Source organism: Podarcis muralis, chromosome 6, assembly GCF_964188315.1.
Source record: "Podarcis muralis chromosome 6, rPodMur119.hap1.1, whole genome shotgun sequence".
Taxonomy (NCBI): domain Eukaryota; kingdom Metazoa; phylum Chordata; class Lepidosauria; order Squamata; family Lacertidae; genus Podarcis; species Podarcis muralis.
In genome coordinates, this window is record NC_135660.1 from 65,656,756 (window position 1) to 65,680,565 (window position 23,810).

At 41.4% G+C, this 23,810-nt stretch overlaps 1 protein-coding gene across 9 annotated transcripts in view; it reads left to right on the plus strand.

The window, feature by feature from the left end:
- The window catches only part of SGMS1 (sphingomyelin synthase 1), a 67,930-nt gene extending 44,680 nt beyond the window's left edge, over positions 1-23,250 (plus strand). For all 9 annotated transcript variants that reach the window (XM_028729667.2, XM_028729673.2, XM_028729670.2 and 6 more), the window contains 5 exons: positions 11,470-12,310; positions 15,214-15,331; positions 18,953-19,106; positions 20,813-20,979; positions 21,617-23,250. In XM_028729667.2, coding sequence (XP_028585500.2) covers positions 11,691-12,310; positions 15,214-15,331; positions 18,953-19,106; positions 20,813-20,979; positions 21,617-21,796 — 1,239 coding nt within the window. In that variant the 5' untranslated portion in view covers positions 11,470-11,690 and the 3' untranslated portion in view covers positions 21,797-23,250. The remainder of the gene's footprint in view (positions 1-11,469; positions 12,311-15,213; positions 15,332-18,952; positions 19,107-20,812; positions 20,980-21,616) is intronic.
- Positions 23,251-23,810: the final 560 nt, after the last annotated feature.

The window sequence follows — 23,810 nt, forward strand, 5'->3', positions numbered from 1 at the left end:
TGAGGTTCATTGTCTCCATGGTTGACTAAACAATTTAGGTAGTATTAGCAATTCCTGATGGGAATTCTTCACTTACTGCAGCTACATATATTTTGTAAGCGAAATGAACACGAGCGAATGCAATTTTAGTACTCCAAAGTGCCTTGAGTCTATTACGTTTCTGCATAGTGTCTTGCTGAATTTGAAGATATTGCGGGAAAAATGCTGTTCAGCGTTGGCTGCTTTATGAGTAACAAGCAAAATCTCCATCTAGAAGCACTAAAAATATCAATAGACATTGAATGTAACTTTAGTTAAAACCATAGTAAATTTGCTTTCCCCAAACATTTTAGAGGTCTTGCTCATCTTTTGAAGAAGGCTTGAGTACTGGACTGGTTGAAGATAAGGAGAGATTATGAAGTGAGGTAGTCTTTATAGCTAAACATTAGTAAAATAGTCTTAAAAGATTTAACACTTTTTTCAGATAGGAGTGCATGCACAATATGGATCCTCTGTGATGAGTGGGAACTGTGCTGGTTGAGCTTGATGTAGGATAAACCTTTCCTTCTGTGTTGCCATGAAAAGGAAGAAATGCATCCTCAAAAAAGTCAAAAGAGGGCGCAGAACTATGTAAAATGTGCAGGTGCTAATTTACAGGTACACACACAAATTTAGAAAGAATTACTATACGTAGAAATATTATATACCTTGCCAATAGCAAATAATAAGACTCTGAACAGGTGACCACTGTCTTTTTCTCAGTCTGATGTCCTGATGTTAGCTGTTAATGGGAAGGTTCAGGGCCTTTGCTCTCCCCTTTGAAAGTTATCTGTCTATTAAACTGGACTTGGACTGGACAGCCCTCCCAACACAGGACTGTCATCTGTAGTGTAGGACACTTGGTCACTGTGGGGCCAACACATTGGAGGCTCAAGGTGGGGGGGGGGAGGAAAACTGTTCAGGTTCACATAAAATATTATGCTAAAGTTAAAAGAGCCAGGACAAATCTGAAGTCTCAAGTTGTTTTTTTTAAAGAGGGTGGAAATAGGCTGTGCTATGTTCTTAATCTTTAGCATTTCAGATGCCACTCCCAGAAACCCACAGGGCAATGTCTTCAGGATAATTTGTGGGCAGTGATGTAATTAGAAGCAGCCATAGTTGTTGTCCCAGAGAAGCACCACAGTCTGCCCTTTTGCACCTCCCCCCTTACTGTCCACATGACTGACATCTGCTCCTGCGCCTATGGCTCATTCTCAGTATCCACAACATATGTGGTGATCTTTTGAAATCACTGCAGTTCCACGTGAGTAGGGAATAAAGATAGTATAACTGGTTGAAGCCGTAATATCTGTTCAGGACCAGCTTCAAGTTACGTAAAAGCACACAATTCAAGCAACTCTAAGCTGCAAAACTAAGCTCAAGTCTTGGCCACAACCCAGAGAACAATGTGACTAGCTAGGAGGCACACACTCTCCTCCCCTCAAACAGCAACAGCTCTCTCTCTCTCTCTCTCTCTCTCTCTCTCTCCCTCCCTCCCTCCCTCCCTCCCTCCCTCCCTCCCTCCCTCCTTCCTCTTTTTTCCTCCTGCCCCTCATCCCAGGTCCATGGTAAGCTGCTTTAGAAATTCGATTCTCTAGTAGGCCAAACCCCTGGTGCTTTCTGGATTGTTGCTCTAGCATGAATGGTAAGACCTAGCAGCCTGTTAGTGCTTTTCAAATTGTGGTTAGAATGGGTGTTAGGTGACTTGTCTTAATTCTGGAGAGCATATCCTGTTGAAAAACAAAATTAAAGTAGTGTGGCTAACTTTTTGGAACCATTTAACACTTGTTTTCTTACACTAGGTAGGAAAATAATCATACCCTGAAGTTGTTGGGAAACTGGCATTGCTATTTATTTATTTTTTACTTATACTGTACAAGTGTTAAGATATGATAGCAATATTCAGCCTGTTTTTCTCATGCATGCCAGCCTACAAAGTTATTTTGCTGAGGGCTGCAGTGTGTTGTTAGTGTAGCTCCACCTTCTCTTATCATAAGGGTCCATTCAGCCACGCTATAATGTTCTGCGATGGAGAATTACTTCCTCTTATATGCGCAAAAACAGCCTCTATTTCTCACTGTTGATTCATCAGATGTATGAAACAGTTTCTGTTATACTCCCACCATTATTGTATGTTTCAAAACCCTTTAAGCACTGCCACCATGTGATCTATGCTTTACTGTTTACAGACATGTTAAACTATAACCCAGTAGCCAAGCACCCTTTTTAAGCAAATCAAAACAACGAAATGTTCTTTATTTATTACCACCCGCAGGGGTAAAATAAGGGCAATACTGCAGTTAAATTGGTCACTAATGCTTGCTTTTATAACGACACTGTTATAATGACAGTTGCTTTCAAATACAGAAATTGAATTAAGATGGATTGGTAAAACGCAGTTCCTAAAAGTGCCAATTATCCATAGTCTCTTTTCCTCAGGCATGCAGATATCACCACTATCGGGTGCAGAGGGCTTCTGCTGGTTTTCCTATCAGCCAGGCTTGCCGGAATTTCTCTCTCTGTTCAGCTCCAGAAGCTTCCTTGCTATAAACTCTCCCTTCACTGCTCACAGACTTTTCATGGTTTCTCTGCTAATCTTTGGCAGTGAATCAGCTCTTTTGGGGGCAGACTGTACTTCCTGGTTTTTTCTTGCCTCAGTAGCCTCCTGTCCGTCCAGAAGCCTTCTGTCTTCTATCCCAGCTTTTTCTTTTTTCTTCTCCTTATGGTCAACACACTCTGAACAGTGGTAGACCCAGTCTGCTTATGTTCCTGCCAGCCCACGCTTCAATCAATCAGATTTGAGTGGCATAGAATTCTGTCTCCTCATAAGACCACTTTTCCTGTGTGGCGAATGATCCAGAATTTCCGTCCAGCAGGCCAATTAGAAGCGAGGTTTTACAATTCCTCCAGCTCAGTATAAAAAGAACCCACTTTTCCCAGGCTAGTCTTATGTGACAACCACCAACAGATACTTTGTATTTTGAACTGAACCTTTCATGTAATCCCACATACATTGTGAATTTACATACACTGCGTATATAAAACAAAACCATGTCCCAATATGTTACAAGGTAATGTAGCCATAGATACCATGCATTACAGGCAGGGATACATCATAACCTACAGACAGAACAGTGGTGTGATGGAATGGCTTTAGGCATGTGGGTTTGAGATGAAAGTTTCATATAAGTAAAATTTCCTTGGGAATTTTAAGACGAGTCATGTGATTAGGGGAATAATGCTGGCAAAGGCAGTGTGGATATTTTGTGTTACTTTTGGTTCACCAATAACTGGACAATTTTGTCAGGTTTTGTTATAAGAGAGCTATCTGAATAGGAGTCCCGAAGAAAACGTTGCCTTTTTCTACATACTTGTGCCCTTAAGTAGGCTTCACGTTTGTGGTAGAAGACAACATTCTTCTCTCCTCCTTTTAAAAAAAAATTTTTTTTTTGTTCATTGCATATACACCAGGTAATGCATACGTGCATTTAAAGATCAATCCAATGTCATTTAGGCTTTCACTTAAAACTCCTTTGTTGGGTTTGTTATTTTGTGTTTGCCCTTGCAATGCAATTCCAGGCATTAAATGCATAAGAGCCAAGTGGATTGAGTAGAAAAATGGGTAGTTTTAGATCTCAGTTCAAATTCTCATTCAGCCTTGACTTAAATAGATAGTAAATCAATAGCAGTCAGTCTCTCTTCTTCAACTCTGTCTTACCTGGTTCTTGGGGTAAATATTTTAAAACACTCTCCTTCTCGGAAGGGTATTTAAAATGACAAATGTCAGACACTGATATGGATACTTAGGGTGAAGAAAATTTCCAGTTAGTATTTTTAAATTACTTGCATTTCATTTTAAAACGGCAGAGGCTGGAAAGTCTGCTGATTGGGTTGTAAAGAAGTAGGAAGTTTGTTTTGCTTGCCATGGTTTTTCTGAATCACCTCTTTGGTTTAGGTTGACAGTTTAGTGTTATTACAGTGACTCACTCTTTTGTATCGCAAACTCCTTTAGCTTCACAATAAACTGTCAAGGAAATTGGTAATGTTATACTTGGCATCCGTCTGTCTCAAGATACAACTGAGTGCATCTCTGGGGGTGAAGTCAAACTGCTGCATTAGCTGAAATAAAGTGACCTCTCCGGGGTGCAAGCCTGGGCGGTGTGTATGGAAGTCCTAGGCTGTCAGATGACAATACCCTCAGCCTCACTGATGTGGTCGAAAGCAAAGCAGAGCAATATGTTTGGTACCAGCCCGGAAGAAGGTGTACAAGGCACCATCCAACTGTCCTAGGGAGTCCACTCCAGATTTGTGTAGGGTTTACTCCAGGGGTCAGCAAACTTTTTCAGCAGGGGGCCAGTCCACTGTCCCTCATATCTTGTGCGGGGCCGGACTGTATTTTGAAAAAAATAATAATGAACAAATTCCTATGCCCCACAAATAACCCAGAGATGCCTTTTAAATAAAAGCACACATTGTACTCGTGTAAAAACACACTGATTCCCGGACTGTCCACGGGCCGGATTTAGAAGGCGATTGGGCTGGATGCGGCCCCCAGGCCTTAGTTTGCCTATCCATGGTTTACCCCTTAGGTTTTTCTTCTCCTGAAGATATCCCACAAGGCAGCATAGATTTAGGATCAGAGTTTTCTTTTTCTTAGATGGAAAAGGTTGAGCCTCATCTGCCCCTTACTTCCCTCTACAGCAGACTTCCTCAACCTCGGCCCTCCAGATGTTTTGAGACTACAATTCCCACCATCCCTGACTTCTCCTCCTGCTAACTAGGGAGTTTTAAGCCAAAAACATCTGGAGGGCCGAGGTTGAGGAAGCCTGCTCTACAGCATGTGAAGAAACTGCCTTCTTGACTGTTGGACCCACTATTGGTCTTGTCCGCTCCATCTGACAAGGTCTATCTTTGCATACAGGGCATGTCCCTAACTCACTGAGGGTTTGAGACCCATTGGCTACCCTCACCTGGTTTAACCAGCTAGTTGAAGCCGATCCCAGGGTATGGCCACTGTCGCATGCTGACAGCTTCTAGGATCCACAGGTGAGAGCTGAGTGCAGGATGAATAATATAGCAAAAATGGCAAATAACTTGCAACTGTGTCTTATGTCTCCCTTTAAGGCAAAGTGATGTGGCTGAGTGAAGAAAACTTCACTAACTGCATTTCTGCACAGCAGTGAAATGCTTCATCTTGCCCTGTTCATCTTTTGCAGTGAGTTCAGCAAAAGTGAGGGAGCAGAGTTTCAGCAATCCATAATATGCTCCAAGGTGGCAAAGCACAAAATAAATGTATGCTTCTGAGGCCCTGCAGATTTATTCTGATGGCCAGATGCTGTGTGTTTTAATTTGAAAGTAAATCCCACTAAAATCAACAAGGCTTAATCTGAAGTAATTGTACATAGGTTTGCACTATGCAGCCCAATGCTGTGCAGGCTACTTCGTAATGAATTGCTTCAAGGTTCAACATAAATGTACACAGAACTGCAGCCGTAGTATATTTTTTTATAAACTGCACTTCAAAAGCAATTTCCCAAAGTCCTCAAAGTGCTTCACGTATAACATCTCAGTAATTCTTATAACAGCATTTGCTTGTTATCTCCAAGTTGTAATGGGTAGCAAAAGGATGAGGCTGATGCCACCAAAGGGTTTGCAAAGGAATTCTGATCGATAGCTGCCATTCTGCGGCCTACTTCAATAAGATTCCTTTTGCCTGTCTGTGAAAGTGAACCTTTAAGTTATGGTGAAGAAATTAAGCTGTTTCCCTACCACCTGATGCATAAATATGGCATCTCAACCTTTGGACGCCTTCCTGTTTTTCCAGAGTTCTGTGGCTCTCATGAGACAGGAAAAAATTCTACAATTGCATCTAACATCGCTCCTTCTCTTCCTGGTTCTTTCATTTTTCCTGTAGCAAAGCTCTTAGGATTCCACCTCACAATTCAAAATTGGGTGACTCTCCATCTCTAGTCTTATCTCTGCTACAGTAACTAAGCATATAGACCAGGCAACATATAGTGGCATATCAAGTTGTAGCGCCATTTTGTTGCTTCCGAATCATTTTGTTTTGTCACATTACTACCTTTAAACTTTTTTTATATGAATAAATACACACTTACAACAACAGTGTGGTTATTGTTGGCTCCGTGGAGCAGGCACACTAATATCGGGTTCTTATTGGTCTTTGCCAAATCTCTTGTAGTAAGCATCACGTTCAAAGCCAATGCTGTTCTGTGTGTGCACAGTTATCACCAGTAAAGTTCCCAGCAGTAATATTGCTAATTCCCCCAAATTAGCTTTTCTGTGATTACCTATTTAAGACCATGGAAACAACTGGATCCAGGTTGCTGACAGGAAGAAGCTTTTAACTGAATGGAAAACATAAAAACAGCTGCTTGCATCATATTCTAGTGTACAGTACACCACAAAATCTAGTCTCTCTACCCCACTTTTGATAACCAATTCCACAACCCATTCTCTTAATCACTAGATTACATTGTAGTGTACTAGTTCTCTTTGAAAAGTCACACATTAGTTTGGCTGTCATTTATGAAGCAATTAATAGAAACCGTTATGGGGAAAGATCAGAGCAAACTTTGTGTCTCTTCAAGCGCCTGTCTTTGTCTCCTAGGGTTCCTGAAAGTGACCATTTACAGACCAGTTGTTTTGAAAGTAGTCTACAAAGAAATAACACTCTGACACATTTTTTTAAAAATGAATAAAGTTTCCACTGATTGTGTTCACAGTAAGCATGCACTTTTGCCCTTTTGTCTTTTTAATGCTCTGTAGCCTTGCTCACAGAAATAACAGGCTGTCAGCACATTATTGGCTCAGCCTGGGATAGTTTGAACATTGGTAAAGCCTATTGCAGAATTAATTTGAGTTTTGTTTGAGCTAGCAGATAGATTACAGCATGGTTTATGCATGTCAGATTCTTTTTATTTTACCATGGACAAATTATGCCTAAAAATGCTTCATTGAAATAAATTTTGGGGAAGAGATGTGACATAGGCCACTACAATTTTGGATACATCAGTTTGGCAACTCTCTTGGGCTATATATACAAAAATGTCTGAAATGCACAAGCATGGAAACAAGCATAAGAAAATAAGCTAACCATTTTTAGAACTAGTGCTCACCAATTGCATGAGAAGCTGTAGAACCAGAAATGCAGGAAGAATAAGAAATGAAACATTTTTGTAAACTACAGCCTATTTATTGCCTATGCAGTCAAGTGCTACACTGCTACCAACGATGCAGAATTCTGGAGAGGAGAACTTACAACAGGAGCAAAACTTTAAGTTTAACAGAATGCAATGAAGAAATTATTTTAGCTCCTTACTGATATAAAAGGACCCAGAACCCTAATAAATAGTTAATTGGAAAACCTGCAAGTGACAAAACAAAACAGCAATAATGAAAGGAATAATTCCTACATATGTATTACATCAAAGGAATGAATCGGTTTAGTCACTGATCATTCTTTATTCTTGCCTCTATTCCCCTCCTCTTCCACTGCTTTTTATTTCTTTAATTATCTAGATTGTAAGCCCTTTGGGCCAGGGAGTTATCCTCTAATTCTTTGTAAAGCCAACACACTGCCCTCCAGATGTTGTTGGACTATAACTGCTCATCATCCCTAATTACAAGCCATGCTGGCTGAGGCTGATGGGGGTTGGAGTCCAAAACCATTGGAGAGCACCATATTGGCTACCATTGCTGTGCATATGGATGACAGTATGTAACTATGTGGTTTTTTTTTACTTCTTAAAGCAGAATCTGTCATCAGAATCATGATACCAAATTACATTGGGCCATTTTGGCTACCGTATTTTTCGCTCTATAACACGCACCTGACCATAACACGCACATCGTTTTTAGAGGAGGAAAACAAGGGAAAAAACATTCTGAATGAAACAGTGGATGTATCATTTTTGTGCTTCATGCTGTGGCCACAGACATGTGATCTGATGGTGAATTTGGGGTGACCCAATGCAAAAATCCTGAGAATCCCTGTGGATCCATGCTTTGTAAACACGTTTTTTGCACCATTGCAGCCCCAGGCAACAGTGGGTGCGTGATTTTTGGGGGGCAGGCTGTAGCCATGGACATGCTATGTGCTCTGATGGTGAATTTGGGCTGACCCAATGCAAAGATCCTGAGGATCCATGTGGATCCATGTTTTGTGACCACGTTTTTGCACCATTGCAGCCCCAGGCAACAGTGGGTGCGTGATTTTTGGGGGGCAGGCTGTAGCCATGGACATGCTATGTGATCTGATGGTGAATTTGGGGTGACCCAATGCAAAGATCCTGAGGATCCATGTGGATCCATGCTTTTTAACCACATTTTAAGTGGGGAGGGAAGGAAAAACACAGAATGGACAAGGAGCAGGAGAGGGGTGTGCAGAGAAGCAGCTGGCTAAGAATGCAGGAGAGGAGTATAACGGGAGGGAGGAAAGGAAGGCAAAAGTTTTCCCTCACCTACCCACCCAAGCCAGCCAGCTCGCTCTCTCTCTCTCTCTCTCTCTCTCTCTCTCTCTCTCTCTCTCTCTCCTGCATGTTTTCAGCACAGAGATGACATTCTGCTTTCCCCTCTGCTTGCCTGGAGGGGAGGGGCTTTCCCTGCTCTTTGTTCCGTTTGAGCAAACACAGCAAGGAAACAGAGGTGGGTGGGCAATAAGACCCTGAGGCAGAATGCAGGAAAGCAGCCGCTTCCTCTTTTCAGGTTTCCCTTCTCCGAGACGCGCGATTTGATTTTTGCCTGATTTTTTTTGCCATTTGGCTCCAGGGACCACACATTCGCTCAATAACACGCACAGACATTTCCCCTTCCTTTTTAGGAGAAAAAAATCTGTGTGTTATAGGGGGGAAAATACGGTAGTTAATCAGACCGTACATTAGCAAGCACAATTTTTCAATGAAAACTTCTGCCTTCTGCTTTATATATTTCCTTGGTTAAACATGTTTACTTTATTTACTTGAATCTACACGAACTTCCAAACAATAGATTGAGTAACAGTGTGTCCTGAGTCCCTACTACAGTGGTACCTTGGGTTAAGAACTTAATTCATTCCGGAGGTCCGTTCTTAACCTGAAACGGTTCTTAACCTGGGGTACCACTTTAGCTAATGGGGCCTTCCGCTGCCACCGCACAGCCGTGCAATTTTTGTTCTCATCCTGAAGCAAAGTTCTTAACCCGAGGTACTATTTTTGGGTTAGTGGAGTCTGTAACCTGAAGCGTCTGTAACCTGAAGCGTCTGTAACCCGAGGTACCACTGTACTGTGTTTATATGGGAACAGGTTCAGTATTGCTGCACCCATTTTCTTCACCCACTCAGTTTCCAAACACATGCTCTCATCTGATGTCTTACTGTTCAACCCAACCTTTCACCTACTTGGATTGCACAGACAATTAATAGGCAGACATCTCTGCTGAATTCTTGAAAAATATTAAACTGTTCCTCTGCCAGCAAGTTAGCCTTGTGTAATCCCTTGTCTCTTGGTATCTCCACTGAAGTTAATACTTTGCTTTATCCAAGATTATTTACCCAGATGTCATTTTTCAGCTAGCATGCTGTTCTAAAGGGAGAAGTAACCAGCATAAGGCTAAACAAATCCCAAAGAAACAGATTTCATTTTGAACTGCCGTAGTCCAAACGACCCCACTATAAAAGACTTGGATTTGCACACACACGGGTGTTCCAACCCCAAGAATTAGCTTCTTATTCTGCCACAGAACCTTTTGAAAACCAGAGTTTCTGGAGTCTTTTTTCCCTTGCAATGTGGTTGCGGGGGCTGCTTTGGGGGACTTGATATTTAAAAGTCTCACTATTCACAAAGCTGACTATATTGCCTTATGCATGGGGGTCAGGGAGAGAGAAGGGTTCTATGTGTCTCTGTGGGTGGATGTGAAATGCCCTGTTCAGCAACAGTAGACTGTCTGAGGTTCTTCATGCACTGCCCACATGCTTCCAGGCTCCCCCCCCCCCCACTCCAACAGTAGGGCTAGGGACCCATTTTCATCATTTGTTCTCTTCATTGACTTGGAGAAGAGTGAATGTGACTTGCACTTTCATCCTAAGAACCTCTACTTGAAAGCGCCCTTTAATTCTCTGTGTAAAGGTAAAGTGACCCCTGACTGTTAGGTCCAGTCATGGCCGACTCTGGGGTTGTGGCGCTCATCTCGCTTTATTGGCCGAGGGAGCCGGCGTACACCTTCCGGGTCATGTGGCCAGCATGACCAAGCCGCTTCTGGCGAACCACAGCAGTGCATGGAAACGCCCTTTACCTTCCTGCCGGAGCGGTACCTATTTATCTACTTGTGCTTTGACATGCTTTCGAACTGCTAGGTTGGCAGGAGCAGGGACTGAGCAACGGGAGCTCACCCCGTCGTGGGGTTTCGAACTGCCGACCTTCTGATCAGAAAGGTCTAGACTCTGGTTTAGACCACAGTGCCACTCGCGTCCCAATTCTCTGTGTAATTCACTTTAAAGGAAAGCTATGCTTAAGAATTGCGGCCCAAGGTGTATTGTGTTCTGATTCTCCCAACAGGTTGCCTGTTGGTACTTATGTGATCTCAAACCATCTTCTCAATAGAGTGATTTTCCCACCCACACCCCGACACTTGCCGGAAGAAATTGATCCGAATGACAATTTCATAATTTCTTTTAATTTTAAGGCATCGCAGGTGGAATCCCTTAACCTCCTGTGGTGCATTGAGATTGCACCAGTGAATAAACCCTTCCCACTTAGGGCAAATTGCTTCGTCTTGGGTCATGCAGTATATTTTTGCCTTTTGTCACATACAGCCATAGCCACACCCACACCCACACCCATACCCATACCCACATGCTTTGCTATGTGGCCATCCTGTATTCCCTATCTTGCTGCCCTCAGGTACACTATCAGATGCTGTCCTGTTGCCAGTGTCAAAGTAAGATTCAGCTGCCTGCCTGGGGCTCCGGTTACCTTTTTCTCTACTTCAGACAGCAAGTTCATGCCATCCCTGATCCAAAGTTGTTGGAATGATACTGACACACATTGGCCATGATTATTTGCTGGCACAAATTAAGAGAAGCTACAAATTGTGGAATGAGTCCCCCCTCCCCCAAATCATTGTATGTTTTTACCTAGGCCTTTGGTTGAGTAGGGGTTATCCCTCCTGCTGAATTGATGTTCTGTGCCAGTTTGTTAATTTCATAGATTTTATTTTATGGTTTTACTACAATTTTAGCTTATTTTAGTTTTTTAGCTGCTTTAATTTTGTGTTGTTTTTTTGTAATCTTCCCTGGGACCATTGGTGAAGGGCAGGTTGTGAGTACAAATAATAAATAAATGAAAGGCATCTGATTCTATTAAAGCAAATATTGCCAGAATATCATGTCTTTTGCAGCAGTAAGAAAAAATAATGTTCTAACTACATTTCTCTCTTTCTCTCCCTTAACTGTAGAAAGGCAAATGCAAAATGAAGTGAACATTCCTTTTACATGCCACATGTCAATATCTGTACCAGGCGATTTGAAGCTGTTGTGCATCGACCTGCAAAACTGGTTTCTACTGATCTTTAGACAGGATGAGCGAGTCAAAGAAGGACTTCCTGTTAAGCAAAAATAGTGACAACTGTCCTGTTTAAACGTGATTTTTAAGACTGCAGGCAAGTGTTTGGACGAAATGAAAGAAATCGCACTCTGGTCATGCGAGGAAGTGGTCGATTGGTTGTCAGATGTTGTGCCAGAATACTGTGAGCCATTGAAGAACTTCACTGGGCAGGACTTGGTGAACCTAACGAAGGAGGATTTCAAGAAGCCCCCTTTGTCGCGTGTGTCTTCGGACAATGGCCAACGTTTGCTGGACATGATAGAGACTTTGAAAATGGAGCACCATATTGAGGTACACAAGAACGGGCATGCCAACGGCCACTTGGTCATCAGTACAGAGGCCCCCAGCAATGAAAATGGTTTCAGCAGCAAAAGCAAACCAAATGGAATGCCAAATGGGTACAGGAAGGATATGATACAAATCCACATGCCAGAGCCGGAACGTTCTCAGTATCCCATGGAATGGGGGAAGACATTTTTGGCTTTCTTTTATGCACTTTGCTGTCTAGTCCTTACAACAGTGACAATCTCAGTTGTCCATGAACGAGTGCCTCCCAAGGAGGTGGATCCGCCCCTACCAGACGCTTTTTTTGATCACTTTAGTCGAGTTCAATGGGCCTTTTCTATCTGTGAAATTAATGGTTTGATCCTTGTAGGACTCTGGGCAGTTCAGTGGCTGCTCTTAAAATACAAGTAAGTACATACATATTTTGATAATATTTTATTCAGTCCCAGATACTAATATTATTTTATTTTTTATAGTTTGCTGATTTATTTTTTTCAAGTTAACTCTGCTTCTTTAATAATGAGCCTGGCTTGTAAAATGTGGTGGAGAGACGTGTTAAATACAGTCAGAGGCAAGAACAGTAATTTTATGAAATCTGTATGTTAAACAGATATATAAGGATTTTTTTATACAAAGATGTTAACCTGGCTTGTAAGTAATTATTTAGAAAGAAGTTTCCCACCAGCCCCAATACTGCTCACTTGCATTGGTAATTTACCCCTCCTTCTCCTTACAGGATGACGACGCTTCTCCATACTAGTTTTGTTGCTCTCCTCTAGTATCAAAGGACCATTTTATTCATTTTGTTTGTTTCCTTCCTTCCATGCAATTCAAGGCAGTTTGCATGGGAGTCCCTGGCAGTGTCCCATCCAGTTAATACATGGACCTGCTTAACTTCAACCAGGCTGCTGCATGGTGTGCCTTCAGGAGGGGAAAGCACTTGGGCATCTCATGCAGCTAGATCATTGGTGCCTGATCTGCTGAAGCCCTTAAAGCAGACATGGCACATCTATGACCCCTGGGCCAGATCAGGCCCATGAAAGTGCCTATAGCGGCCAGCCTTTCCTCTGCCAAAATTGGGCACCTCACCTTACTTTGGAAAAGTGCCTCCTCTCTCTCTCTGGCATAGCACCATTAAAAAGAAAGCTGTAGAGGTTTAGGTAATGAGGGAGGGAGTTTTCCTTCCAGGGATGGTGGCGGCGGCATCAGAATGTGTGGGGTGTGTGTATGTCAGCACATGTGCATGTGTGAGTGTGCATTGGCCCCTTTAGCAATTCCTGTTGCTGACATGCTGCTGTCAGAGGGTTGGCCAACTCTCAGTGCTGCCACCTGGCTGAAAAAGACGGTCACTCTTGCTTTTAAAGGGCGTGAGGAAGAGGGCCCTTTATAGTAGTATTGCAGCATGATTCCCCTCTAGAATGCTGCTTGCACAAATGCAATCTCAAGCCTCATTTTTTGTTCGTTTCTTTAGTTTTAAAATGTGTTGGTGTTTTATGAGGGAAAGATTCAATTGTATTTCAAAAATAGCATGTGCACAAAGAACAGTATGTAGATAGCTCCGTGCATCTAATAAAGCTTTTTGCATAGCAGCGCCTGCCTCATGGCATGGCATTTTAAAAACTGGGGAGGCAGGAGGGGGATTTGCAAAAGCAGTATGAGATATGGCCTCGGTTATGAAGTGTATGTTTGCACTTAAGAGAAAATAGCCTAAAGTCCCATGCCGTTTTGGATCCTGTTTATTGTTATCTACATTACATCTCAAACACAATTGTATGTGTACATTATACACAATATAGTGTGTGTGTGTGCGTGCGTGTGCTTGTGCTTGCGCATGCACACACATATATTCATTCCGTGAGTATATCCTCTGTTCTCAGGTCATTATCTTCACTTCCTAAGAGATAAGAATAAAAATTCTCCACAGATAGTTTGGAATGTTATGAGAATTGTTTATAACCACACTTTGCTACCAGTACAGCTGAAATTCTGCCTTATAAGGCTATAAAGAAAACTTCAAAATGTGTTTCATAATATTTTTTTCTAATATACTGTATAAAGTACTTACTAGTTCCAAATGTTAAAAGAATAGCAATAAATGGCATTTAATGTCTTGTGATATTTATTTATGTTCCAAGCTAGCTTAGCGTAGATATCAAAAAGGCCTAGAATGAAGCTATACTTCCTAATTGGCTGGCTGCACTTAAAATTGGCCTGTACAGAACAAGTGAGGTGCCCATAAACATTGCAAGATACATTTATTTTCTCTCTTGAATGCCTTTTATTGGCTTATGTGAAAGAAAGTTGTTTCTGTAAACAGGGAGGGGGGTTGTTGAGGAAATAGGTGAGCCTATCTTCAGGTCTTCCTGATTTTCTCCTCTCAGCCTCTTTCTTCCATAGAAACAAATGGTTCACATTGATATATTGGAGAAACAGAAGCTTCTGCACAATGTTCATGGAAGCCTGTTGCCTTCCTCTGCAGGAGTATTGTCATACTGGACCTCCAGTGCACTTCACCTTTCTGCAAAGGAATAAATGACAGCCTCTCATTTACAGGGGCATGGGGAGAATAAAGGCATTTATTTAAGGACCCAATTGGAGTCTAGGCTGTATTTTGCCCCTTGAGATCTCAGTGTCTGGAATGAGAGGCGGGTTCTGCCCAGTGGCATGCGGTCATTGGACTAGGGAGACTAGGCTAGTCCCCTAAATGTTCCCCTGGCGTCTCCTTCCCAAAGCCTGGGAAGCTTCTACCCAGCTTAAGGAGGGAGGCATGATGCTCCAGAGGGTCCAAAAGCCTGCCCACCACCTTCCCAAAGCCCACCCAGCTTTGGGAAGGAAGCAGGAGGGCTCCAGCATCCTGCCAGAGGGAAGCACGATGCTCATGTGCGTGACGTCATCTGCCTTGCAAGCTGGCACCTCTGGCCCTGACTGTTCCCCTATGCAAAAATTCACCACATGCCATTGGTTCTGCCCCTCAGCTGGATCCCAGATTACAGCCTGTCCTTTGTCCAATAGCCTGCTGATATCTGGATGATTCTGCCCACAGTTCAGTTCTTGGTCAGGTTAGGAGGGAATGTTTGGAACCGATTACCCTGCTGCCTTTGCTATCTTGATTTTTCTGGTCTATTCCACTAAGTGAGAATAATAGCTTCCATTTGTTTTTAAATGAATGTTTCATTTACCAAAATGAATATGAATTATTTATTGTCCTAGAGCACATAAATTGCATCTAGAGCACCATGCTCATTTTGCCTTGAAAACACAATCCTGAAGAACTTCAAGTGATGCATAATTTCCTCCCTTTTTCCTCCAGGTCCATTATTAGCAGGCGATATTTTTGTATAGTTGGCACACTGTACCTGTATCGGTGTATTACGATGTATGTTACTACCCTCCCGGTACCTGGCATGCATTTCAACTGTTCTCCAAAGGTAACTTTCCCCCCCTTTGTGTTATTGTTGTCTAAAATCTTGCTCTTTATTTTCCCAAAGATTTGGAAAACTTTAGTCAGGGTGAGCTGTGAATCGCTGGCCAAGGAGAATTGGCAACAGTTCTTTCACGGCTGATCAGTATTGCTTGTTGCTCAGCCGTAGTGTTTGATAATAAACAGGTTCTATCAGAATTTAGCTTAGTACAGTGGTACCTCAGGTTAAGTACTTAATTTGTTGTACTTAATTTGTTCCGGAGGTCCATTCTTAACCTGAAACTGTTCTTGACCTGAAGCACCACTTTAGCTAATAGGGCCTCCTACTGCTGCCACGCCGCCGGAGCACAATTTCTGTTCTCATCCTGAAGCAAAGTTCTTAACCCGAGGTACTATTTCTGGGTTAGCGGAGTCTGTAACCTGAAGCGTATGTAACCCGAGGTACCACTGTACCACCTTCCTTGGATCACCTGAAACAAACTGTGTTCAGTTTGAGAGCAGTCATATGATTGTCATTCTGAAGGCAGTCCGCATTCCCACCAGCCCTCTTGAAAGGTGATCAGCACCGTCGGAGCTTGAGCACAACTACCGGTGACTTCCTCTCTACAAAGGATAGAGCTGTATACATTCCCAGAATGTAGGGAGTTCCCTATTGCCACATTCTGAACATGGTTTTCAGACATTACTAGGACTAACCTGTGCTTATACCATCAGCGTCTGCTGGAGACACATGTAGCATTTCCCTCTGCTGGTATAGAGATGCAACTCATACTAGGGGTTACTATATCTCTGCCTCGTGCTTAGGCCAGAACCTGGACAAGAACTATAGAACCGCCACTTCTACAGGTGCTGACAAACTTGCAGGGAATCATCACTTTCAGTGCAGTGGCACCTACAGTACACTTTGGAACTCCTGCCCATTGATATTAGGCAGGTGCTTTTGCTGTACTGTTTTCAGCAACCACTAGAAAGGGTTGTTTTTTTGTTTGTTTTTGAGGCAGCCTGCCTAGAGACATGCATTTGACATGTGTTGAAACATGTAGTTTGATTTACAGTGCCTATATTAAAAACTCTTTGATTTTATTTTGAAAACCTTTAGGCTAACTTTGTGTTGGAACACCTGAGTTTTATTAGTAAATTTTGTAACTCACTTAGGTTTTGATGATTAAACAGTATATAAATCCTGCTAAATAAATAAATAAAAATCCTTGAAAAGCCAGGGTAGTCAGGGGCTGAGTTGCAACCATCAAGTCACCATCCCTGAAATGAAAATGCGAAAGACTGGTTCATAATTTATGGGATTGTTTGTGACTACCATCTTCAGTGGCAATTGTTACTTTTATACCATGCAGTAGAGCACTGGGGATGCTTAGTGATTTTCACCAAGCAGGACAGATGAGGTCCATTGGTTGTACAAGCAAGCATGACAGGAGGTTGTTGTCGCTATCTCTGGCATCAACCTTGTTCTACCATTGGCATTTCAGATTATATCCATGCAAGCGTTGCTATCTGCACAATATCCCACACACATGCCATAACTCTGTCACTGGAAGAGGAGTAGCCTCAACAATCCTCTATAAATCTTCATTGCATGATAGAGGGCAGACACAATAACGGGAAAGAGTTATATTCTTCACTGCGTAATGTTTTCTCAAGCACTGTGCATGCCATTTGCAGCAAGGTTTTTGTGAATCTCTTGTCCGTTGTTTGCCTTGCCATCGCAAAGCTCCCTGTTTCTAAACAAACCTAAGGAGAAGTGGCCCTACAGATGATGCTGAACTACAGATCCCATAATCCTTGACAATTGGCTATGCTAGCTAGAGCAGATGAGGCTCCCACAACAGCTGGATGCCTGCAAGTTTGTCACCCCTGGGATAGAGAAAGAGGAGCTCCTAAATATACCATGTCAAGGGGTTAGCATACTATTCCAGTGGACCTGCAGGTCTTTATTGGATGCCCAAATAGTCATTGGGGTTGATGTACAAATCCTGCAGACCAAGCCTTGTATATACTTGTATATCCAAAGGTGAACCTTATTATTTTGTAGAACTAATGTTGGGGTGAGAAGAATCCAAGATGATGGCGAGCAGCTTGTGAGAGGCAGCTGGAGCTTCCTGTTTATCTGTTTTGACCCGATTCATGCAGAGTTAGTGCCTGCAGGGCTCCACTGGATATTGCAGTTTGACAAGTTTAATTACTATTTGGCTGAAATAATATGAAGCCATGGTACTTATAAGGAACATCTCACACATGGTTGCTATTGGTTTATTGTCTATGTTCCAGCACTTGTATATTATAGAAGGCAAGTGCTAGATACAAGATTGAACAGCTGTTCTTCTAGGAGGAGCTCTACATCTCTCCTTTTCATTCCACAGTGTGCTGCCAGGGTTTACAAACCATTCTCAATTATGCCTTTATAGCCACTGAGGGAATGCAGACAAGTTACCCATTTACATGGCTTGAGCGGGAGCACTTTTTCTACACAGTAATGGGCATCATTTAACATTGTGAGCCATGCACACCCGGTTGGGGGCAGGGACAGGATTTTAAATGGGAGCACTTATAAACATTTCACTATTCCTTGCTAGTTTTATTTTATTGTATCTGAATGGCCATTTATCTGCTGTTAAGATATGCTCCCAGGCATGGTCATTGGAGGTGAGCTGCTTACAGCCTGCAGGCATCTGTTAATTATCTTTAGCTCATTTTGTTGCAGAGGGAGCTCTCTCAGAGAGAGAAAAATGTAATAGCAGTGAGAGTAATGATCTCAGAAGCCAATGTGAATCCCAGATGTTTTGTGAATTCCAGTATCATGATTTTTAGGCGAGATTTATAATGTTTAATAGGCATGTGTTTAACATGTGAGACCATTGGCAATTAAAAGTGTGCAACACTGGCTGGATCTTGCCTTATGTACATAGTTGCCACGGAGGATAACATGCATATCAGCCATTTCTTATCAGCCAACAAGCTTCTTTAAAGAAGATGCCAATTGATTTCTATTTCGTCAAATTATTCAGACCTAGCAAATGATGGTTCGGGGCAAGTTATTTGCTTTTTTGACTTTGGGTTGTATCGAACAAAGTCATACTACTAGCGCCTGTGCAGAGTTCTTCTCTCTGAATGCCTCCCAAATATGTTCAGGGGGTTCCTCAACCCTCTGGGGCTGATTTGGAGGGAAGGGCAGGGAAGGTACGAGCAAAGAAGAAGAAATCCAATTATGCAAGCAGAAGTCCTAACACTAATGGGATGGCTTTGTTTGATACAACCCTATATTTTTAATTACTCATGCATTTGCAGTTGAAATAATTAAAGTGATATTATTTCAATTCTTAAGCCTTTCCCTTGCTGAAAAATTCACAAATGCAAAGACATGGTTGTTGGCTTCTTAGGATCCTGTGTGTGTGTGTGTGTGTGTGTGTGTGTGTGTGTGTTTAAAAAAGATATGTATTGAATGCTATGATGCATTAAGTGGTATAGAGTCCTAATGCCTAATAAGAATTATTTATTTTTTTAAAATTGCCAGGTTCTGAATGTAAATTAAGCTTTCTTTTATAAGATTATTCTAAATGGTATCGATCTTAATATGAAATGTGCTGATGTTTCCTCCCCCCTCTCCTTCCATCAGCTCTTTGGAGACTGGGAATCGCACATGAGGAGGATAATGAAGATGCTTGCTGGAGGCGGGCTGTCCATCACAGGATCACACGATCTGTGTGGTGACTACTTGTTCAGCGGTCACACAGTTATGCTAACACTTACATACTTATTTATCAAAGAGTGTAAGTTTGACTTTTTCAGTTTCGGACTAAAATGTTAGTTAATAAGAGAACACACTGTAAAATGCTGCCTTGCTGTTAGCGCTTTGTACCTTGATAATTTTGCTAAAAAGCATGTCAGTGGAAATAAATATCCAACAATGAAAGTAAACACAGAAACTCTTAACAAAGAACGCTAGTCTTCCTTTGAGCATGTTTTTAGAGGAACATACAATGGGAATAAAAACGTAATTTAGCCCTTCTATCCAAACTCATTGCACAGCATTCCCATCCTTCTCTTATTATGACAACAACTTATGGTGTAAAACAAACTGGGGGAAAAGGAAAGGCACATCTCATCTTAATAATATTTGTTTGCTGGGATTGGAGTGTAGTCTATGTTAATGTATTTTCCAAGGAAAATAGTTGCTGAATAAAACTTTTACCCGACATCCCATCTGAATGCTAATACAATTATGCTGGTCTGGTGCGGCTGGCTCAGTCACTTCTGATCTGCAGCCAAGATTAATGGGAAAACCAATTCAACTTTAAAGCAACTGAGATTGGTAGAAGATTAGCCTAAGTTTTTGGTTCCCTTTGTCATGATTAATTCTCTGCTACCTAATTTCAGTATTAGCCGTTTATAAACCAGTTGCAGAGTTGAAGCATCAATAAATACCCATACACTTGTAATTCTTGGAGAATCCCATTCATTTTGGTTCTTTCAATTTTGTTTTTGTATGCTTTATGGCTGGTAACTGCTTATTAAAAGTGGAAACTAGTACAGTATACAGGCAATTCCCATTTATGTTCTGAGGCACTGCGTGTGTAAGTGAAATTGCATATATTTGAAACACCATTGATAAAGCCTGCAAACACCCCATTCCCCCACCCCACCCCATTCCACCAAGGTGCTCAAGAAGCTGGTGGCAGTCCAGCTTCAGGTATGCTTGGAGGAAGTTAGTTATTTGGATCCATTCCAGTCTGGCTTCAGACCACTTTGCTAGCCCTGCTTGATAACAATTATTGCGGGAGAGATAGAGGGAGTGCAGTGGTCTGTGGTTCCCTTCAGATCTCATATGACCCATTTAAAACAGCTGCACAGGTTGCCAGTAAGTTTCTGGGCCCAATTTAATGTGTTCATGTTAGTGTTTAAAGTCGTAAATGACTTAGGCCCCAAATACCTGGGAAAAAGCCACCTCATTCCCTACAGACTGTCTTCGATAGTAAGATCATTGGAGGGAGCACCCTTCCACAGCCTTCAGAAGCTTGGAGGGTGATGGTCCAGGGAGAGGCATTATCTGTGGCAGACCCTAGGCTGTGAAACTCCCTTCCAATGGAAGTGTGTCTGGCAATTTTAAATTGCTTTAAACTGCTTTTAATACTGTGTTTTAATTGTAGTAACCCACCCTGGGGCTTGGGGGTGAAGAAGGGCAGGTAATAAATTGTAGTGACAATGATAGCAATAGTAAGTAAACAAGAAATGCATGCTTAAATTGAGCTCTCATTTGAATGGCTGCACTATTCCCTAAGGGAGGCAATGGTAGCTAGAGTTCTGAGGCCACAGATATCTATGATATTGTTACTATCCTCTTTCCATTCCACAGAATGCTGGGGGTTATCCCATTTGAAGATGTTCAGCTTATGATACTGTGTTTAATTCTTTATCCTGTGAAAGAGAATGTTCTGTGTGCATGGCATTAATGCTTTCCACCTTTCCTTGCCTTCAGATTCACCTCGGCGACTCTGGTGGTATCATTGGGTTTGTTGGACTCTCAGCTTAGTGGGGATGTTCTGTATCCTCTTAGCTCACGACCACTACACTGTGGATGTGGTGGTGGCTTACTACATCACTACAAGACTTTTCTGGTGGTATCACACAATGGCCAACCAACAAGTGAGTCTTCCCCCAACAGCTTAAGCTGACCTATTCCAATACATTTGTTATTGCACTGGATCTGATTTTTTATCCAGACCCTCTAGGAAAGCAAAAATTATATATGTGTGCATTCACACTTTCTGTCATGAGGAGGGGACTTGGGTGGGAGAGTGAGAAGCAACAAGCTCAAACAAGTTTGGCTACTCATATCTGCCTTTCAGGCTTGTCCTGAATATGTTAAGTACTTCCTGCTCGGTGCTTTCCTACTTGTGAAACAGTCAGGGACAGGGGTTTTGTTTGTTTTTTTGTTCTAAGATGTGAAACCATTATTTATAGATACTATGCAAAAACATTGATTGCTTCTCGAGATATAACAAGATATGATAAGGAAAAAGAGTTCCTGAAGCAAAGCACATTTGAATCATAGTTTGCACGTGCCACTTCTGTTGTACTCTTCTTCTTTTCTGTTGGTGTGATGGGGTACATAGCAAGCGCTCCTCTGTGTTTCTTCTGTCCCCCAGCCCCAAAAAGTAGTAGTCATAATGGGACCCTAATAATGTGCTTCAGGCATGAAATATATTGGAAGAGCAAATAAACTGCCGCCTGCTGGTTTTCCTTTATTGAGGCTTCATTTGTAAACACTGTTGTTTTGCAGGTGCTAAAAGAAGCTTCCCAGACAAACCTCCTTGCACGAGTGTGGTGGTATAGACCCTTCCAGTACTTTGAAAAGAATGTTCCGGGCATTGTCCCACGCTCTTACCACTGGCCATTTTCCTGGCAAGCTCTCCGACTGGGTAGACAGCCTAAGTACAGCAGATTGGTGAATGACACATAACAGCTACAAAAAAGAAGAAGAAGAAGAGATGGCAAAAGAACTGTCCAAAAGTGCTAAGAACTCCGCAAGAAGAGATGCCATAAAAACTGAACTAATCCCTTTCCTCTACCTTTTAACCAATTACCTTGACTGTAATCTAGCCTCTTACCTGGTAAGCACTGTGATCTTTTTCTCTCTCCAAAGGATCTGCGATGGACAACAATAAGGAAACCGTAAATTATCATGCACTGTATACATTTCTTGTTAATAGATTTTGGATTTGCATTGCTCATCACCATGTTTCTTTGTATATGATGCAGCAGCGTAAACAGAAAAAGAGGCTTTTATATCATAAGTTCTGGTCTTTCCAGTCTCGTCTGGGAACAAAGCGTATTATTTTCTTGGGAAAACATAATTTTCATATCTCTTGCCCCAAAGATTGGGCTGTAAGCCATTTTCTAGCAAATGTCTATATGAAGGTTTCTAAATACCTGATTGGGATAATAATATACAGGAATCTTTCTACCTGTTTCACTGAAGCTACTAATGATAGACACAGAAAGGTTTGGTAAACTTTGATTTTGTAAATCTGCAGTGACAGTGTCAAAAAGTGCAAAAAAATTATTCTGTTGTAAAGTGATTTTTCTAAGTATTTCCTAACTTTATTTTTCAAAATGATATGCGTAAAAATAAAATCTAAAAAAGATTTTTACATGTCAGAGAAAAGAGTTAAAATAAAAAAAGCTTCTTGGGAGAGAGATGTATCTGTTTCTAGTGCCTTTCTTGTCTTGATAGTATGGTCAGTAGGCAGTCTTTACAAGTTTTAATTTAAAATAAAGTATTCCATGAAACAAATATTATATGTATTGTATACATTACTAAATTTTGATTTTATATCTAAATTAAATTGGGAATCTGCTTGCAATGTTCAGATGACTGAATTGGAAGAAAAACCAAATACCATAATCCAGTCTTCACATATTGTGGAGAGGTTAGAGTGAAATTTGCTTCTTAAATTATTTTATTGTCCATTCCATACATGGATTTTAACTATAGCAAGAAAACAGCTATGGATTCCTTTTTATAAGATTATTTTTCTCTCCAAATGATTAGCAAATCAAAAATCAAACTATAAACAATGTCTCATCCCTGAATGAAAAATTTGTTGAAAAACAATTGATTTCTTGAAAACAGAATTGTGCAGAAACTGCATGTAACTCTAAAATTTCAGTCCTGCCATACATATTGTGTCTGGGGGAAGTATTCTATCCTATACTTGCCAATGTGCAGAACAAAATAGTTTTTTAAGAATGAAGAAGCATATATCTATCTATCTATATAAAAATATATATATTCATTCTGTATTTTACGTGAAACAGAGTTATCTTCTGTAGGGTTTTTTTGTGTGTTCAACAAGGTGAAATTTGTATTGTAAAACAATAATGGTGAAGGAAAATAAAAAGGCTTTTAAACAAGTAGTCTCTTTTTTATAACGTTAATGCCATCTGTGTTGGCTTTGGCTTTTTGTGGGGCTCATTCTGTTTGGCTTGGCTTTAAAACTTGGCTTTAAATGTTCAGCTTTGCTAGAAGGATTGTACAATTTTAGCTATGCTGAGTTCTGCAAACAAACAATATATGATTTTTCTCTTTACCCCTCAGAATTTTGAAACTATATAGTTAAAATTAGTTCTTTTTGTCCACAAAGCAACCTGTGCTCTGATTATAAACAATATACTTTTAGCTTCCTCTCTCTTTCTGTGTCTCTGGATAATGTAAGGGCGTAAAAAAAGGGGGGGTGGTATATGATAAAAGAAAAAACAAACAAACATGGATCCTGTGCCTTATTGAAAGTGGGTCCAGAATTTTAATATGTTTAAACCTGTTCTAAATGTAATGGATCTCATCCTTTCACACCTATCCGACACCTTACTGAGTGTTCCCACCTGGCTCATGCATTTCTTTCGCGGCATCGTCTTCATCCGCTTTTCAAAATGCTCTTGTGCCATTTCATCTTTCCAGCTTGTTGCATCAGTTG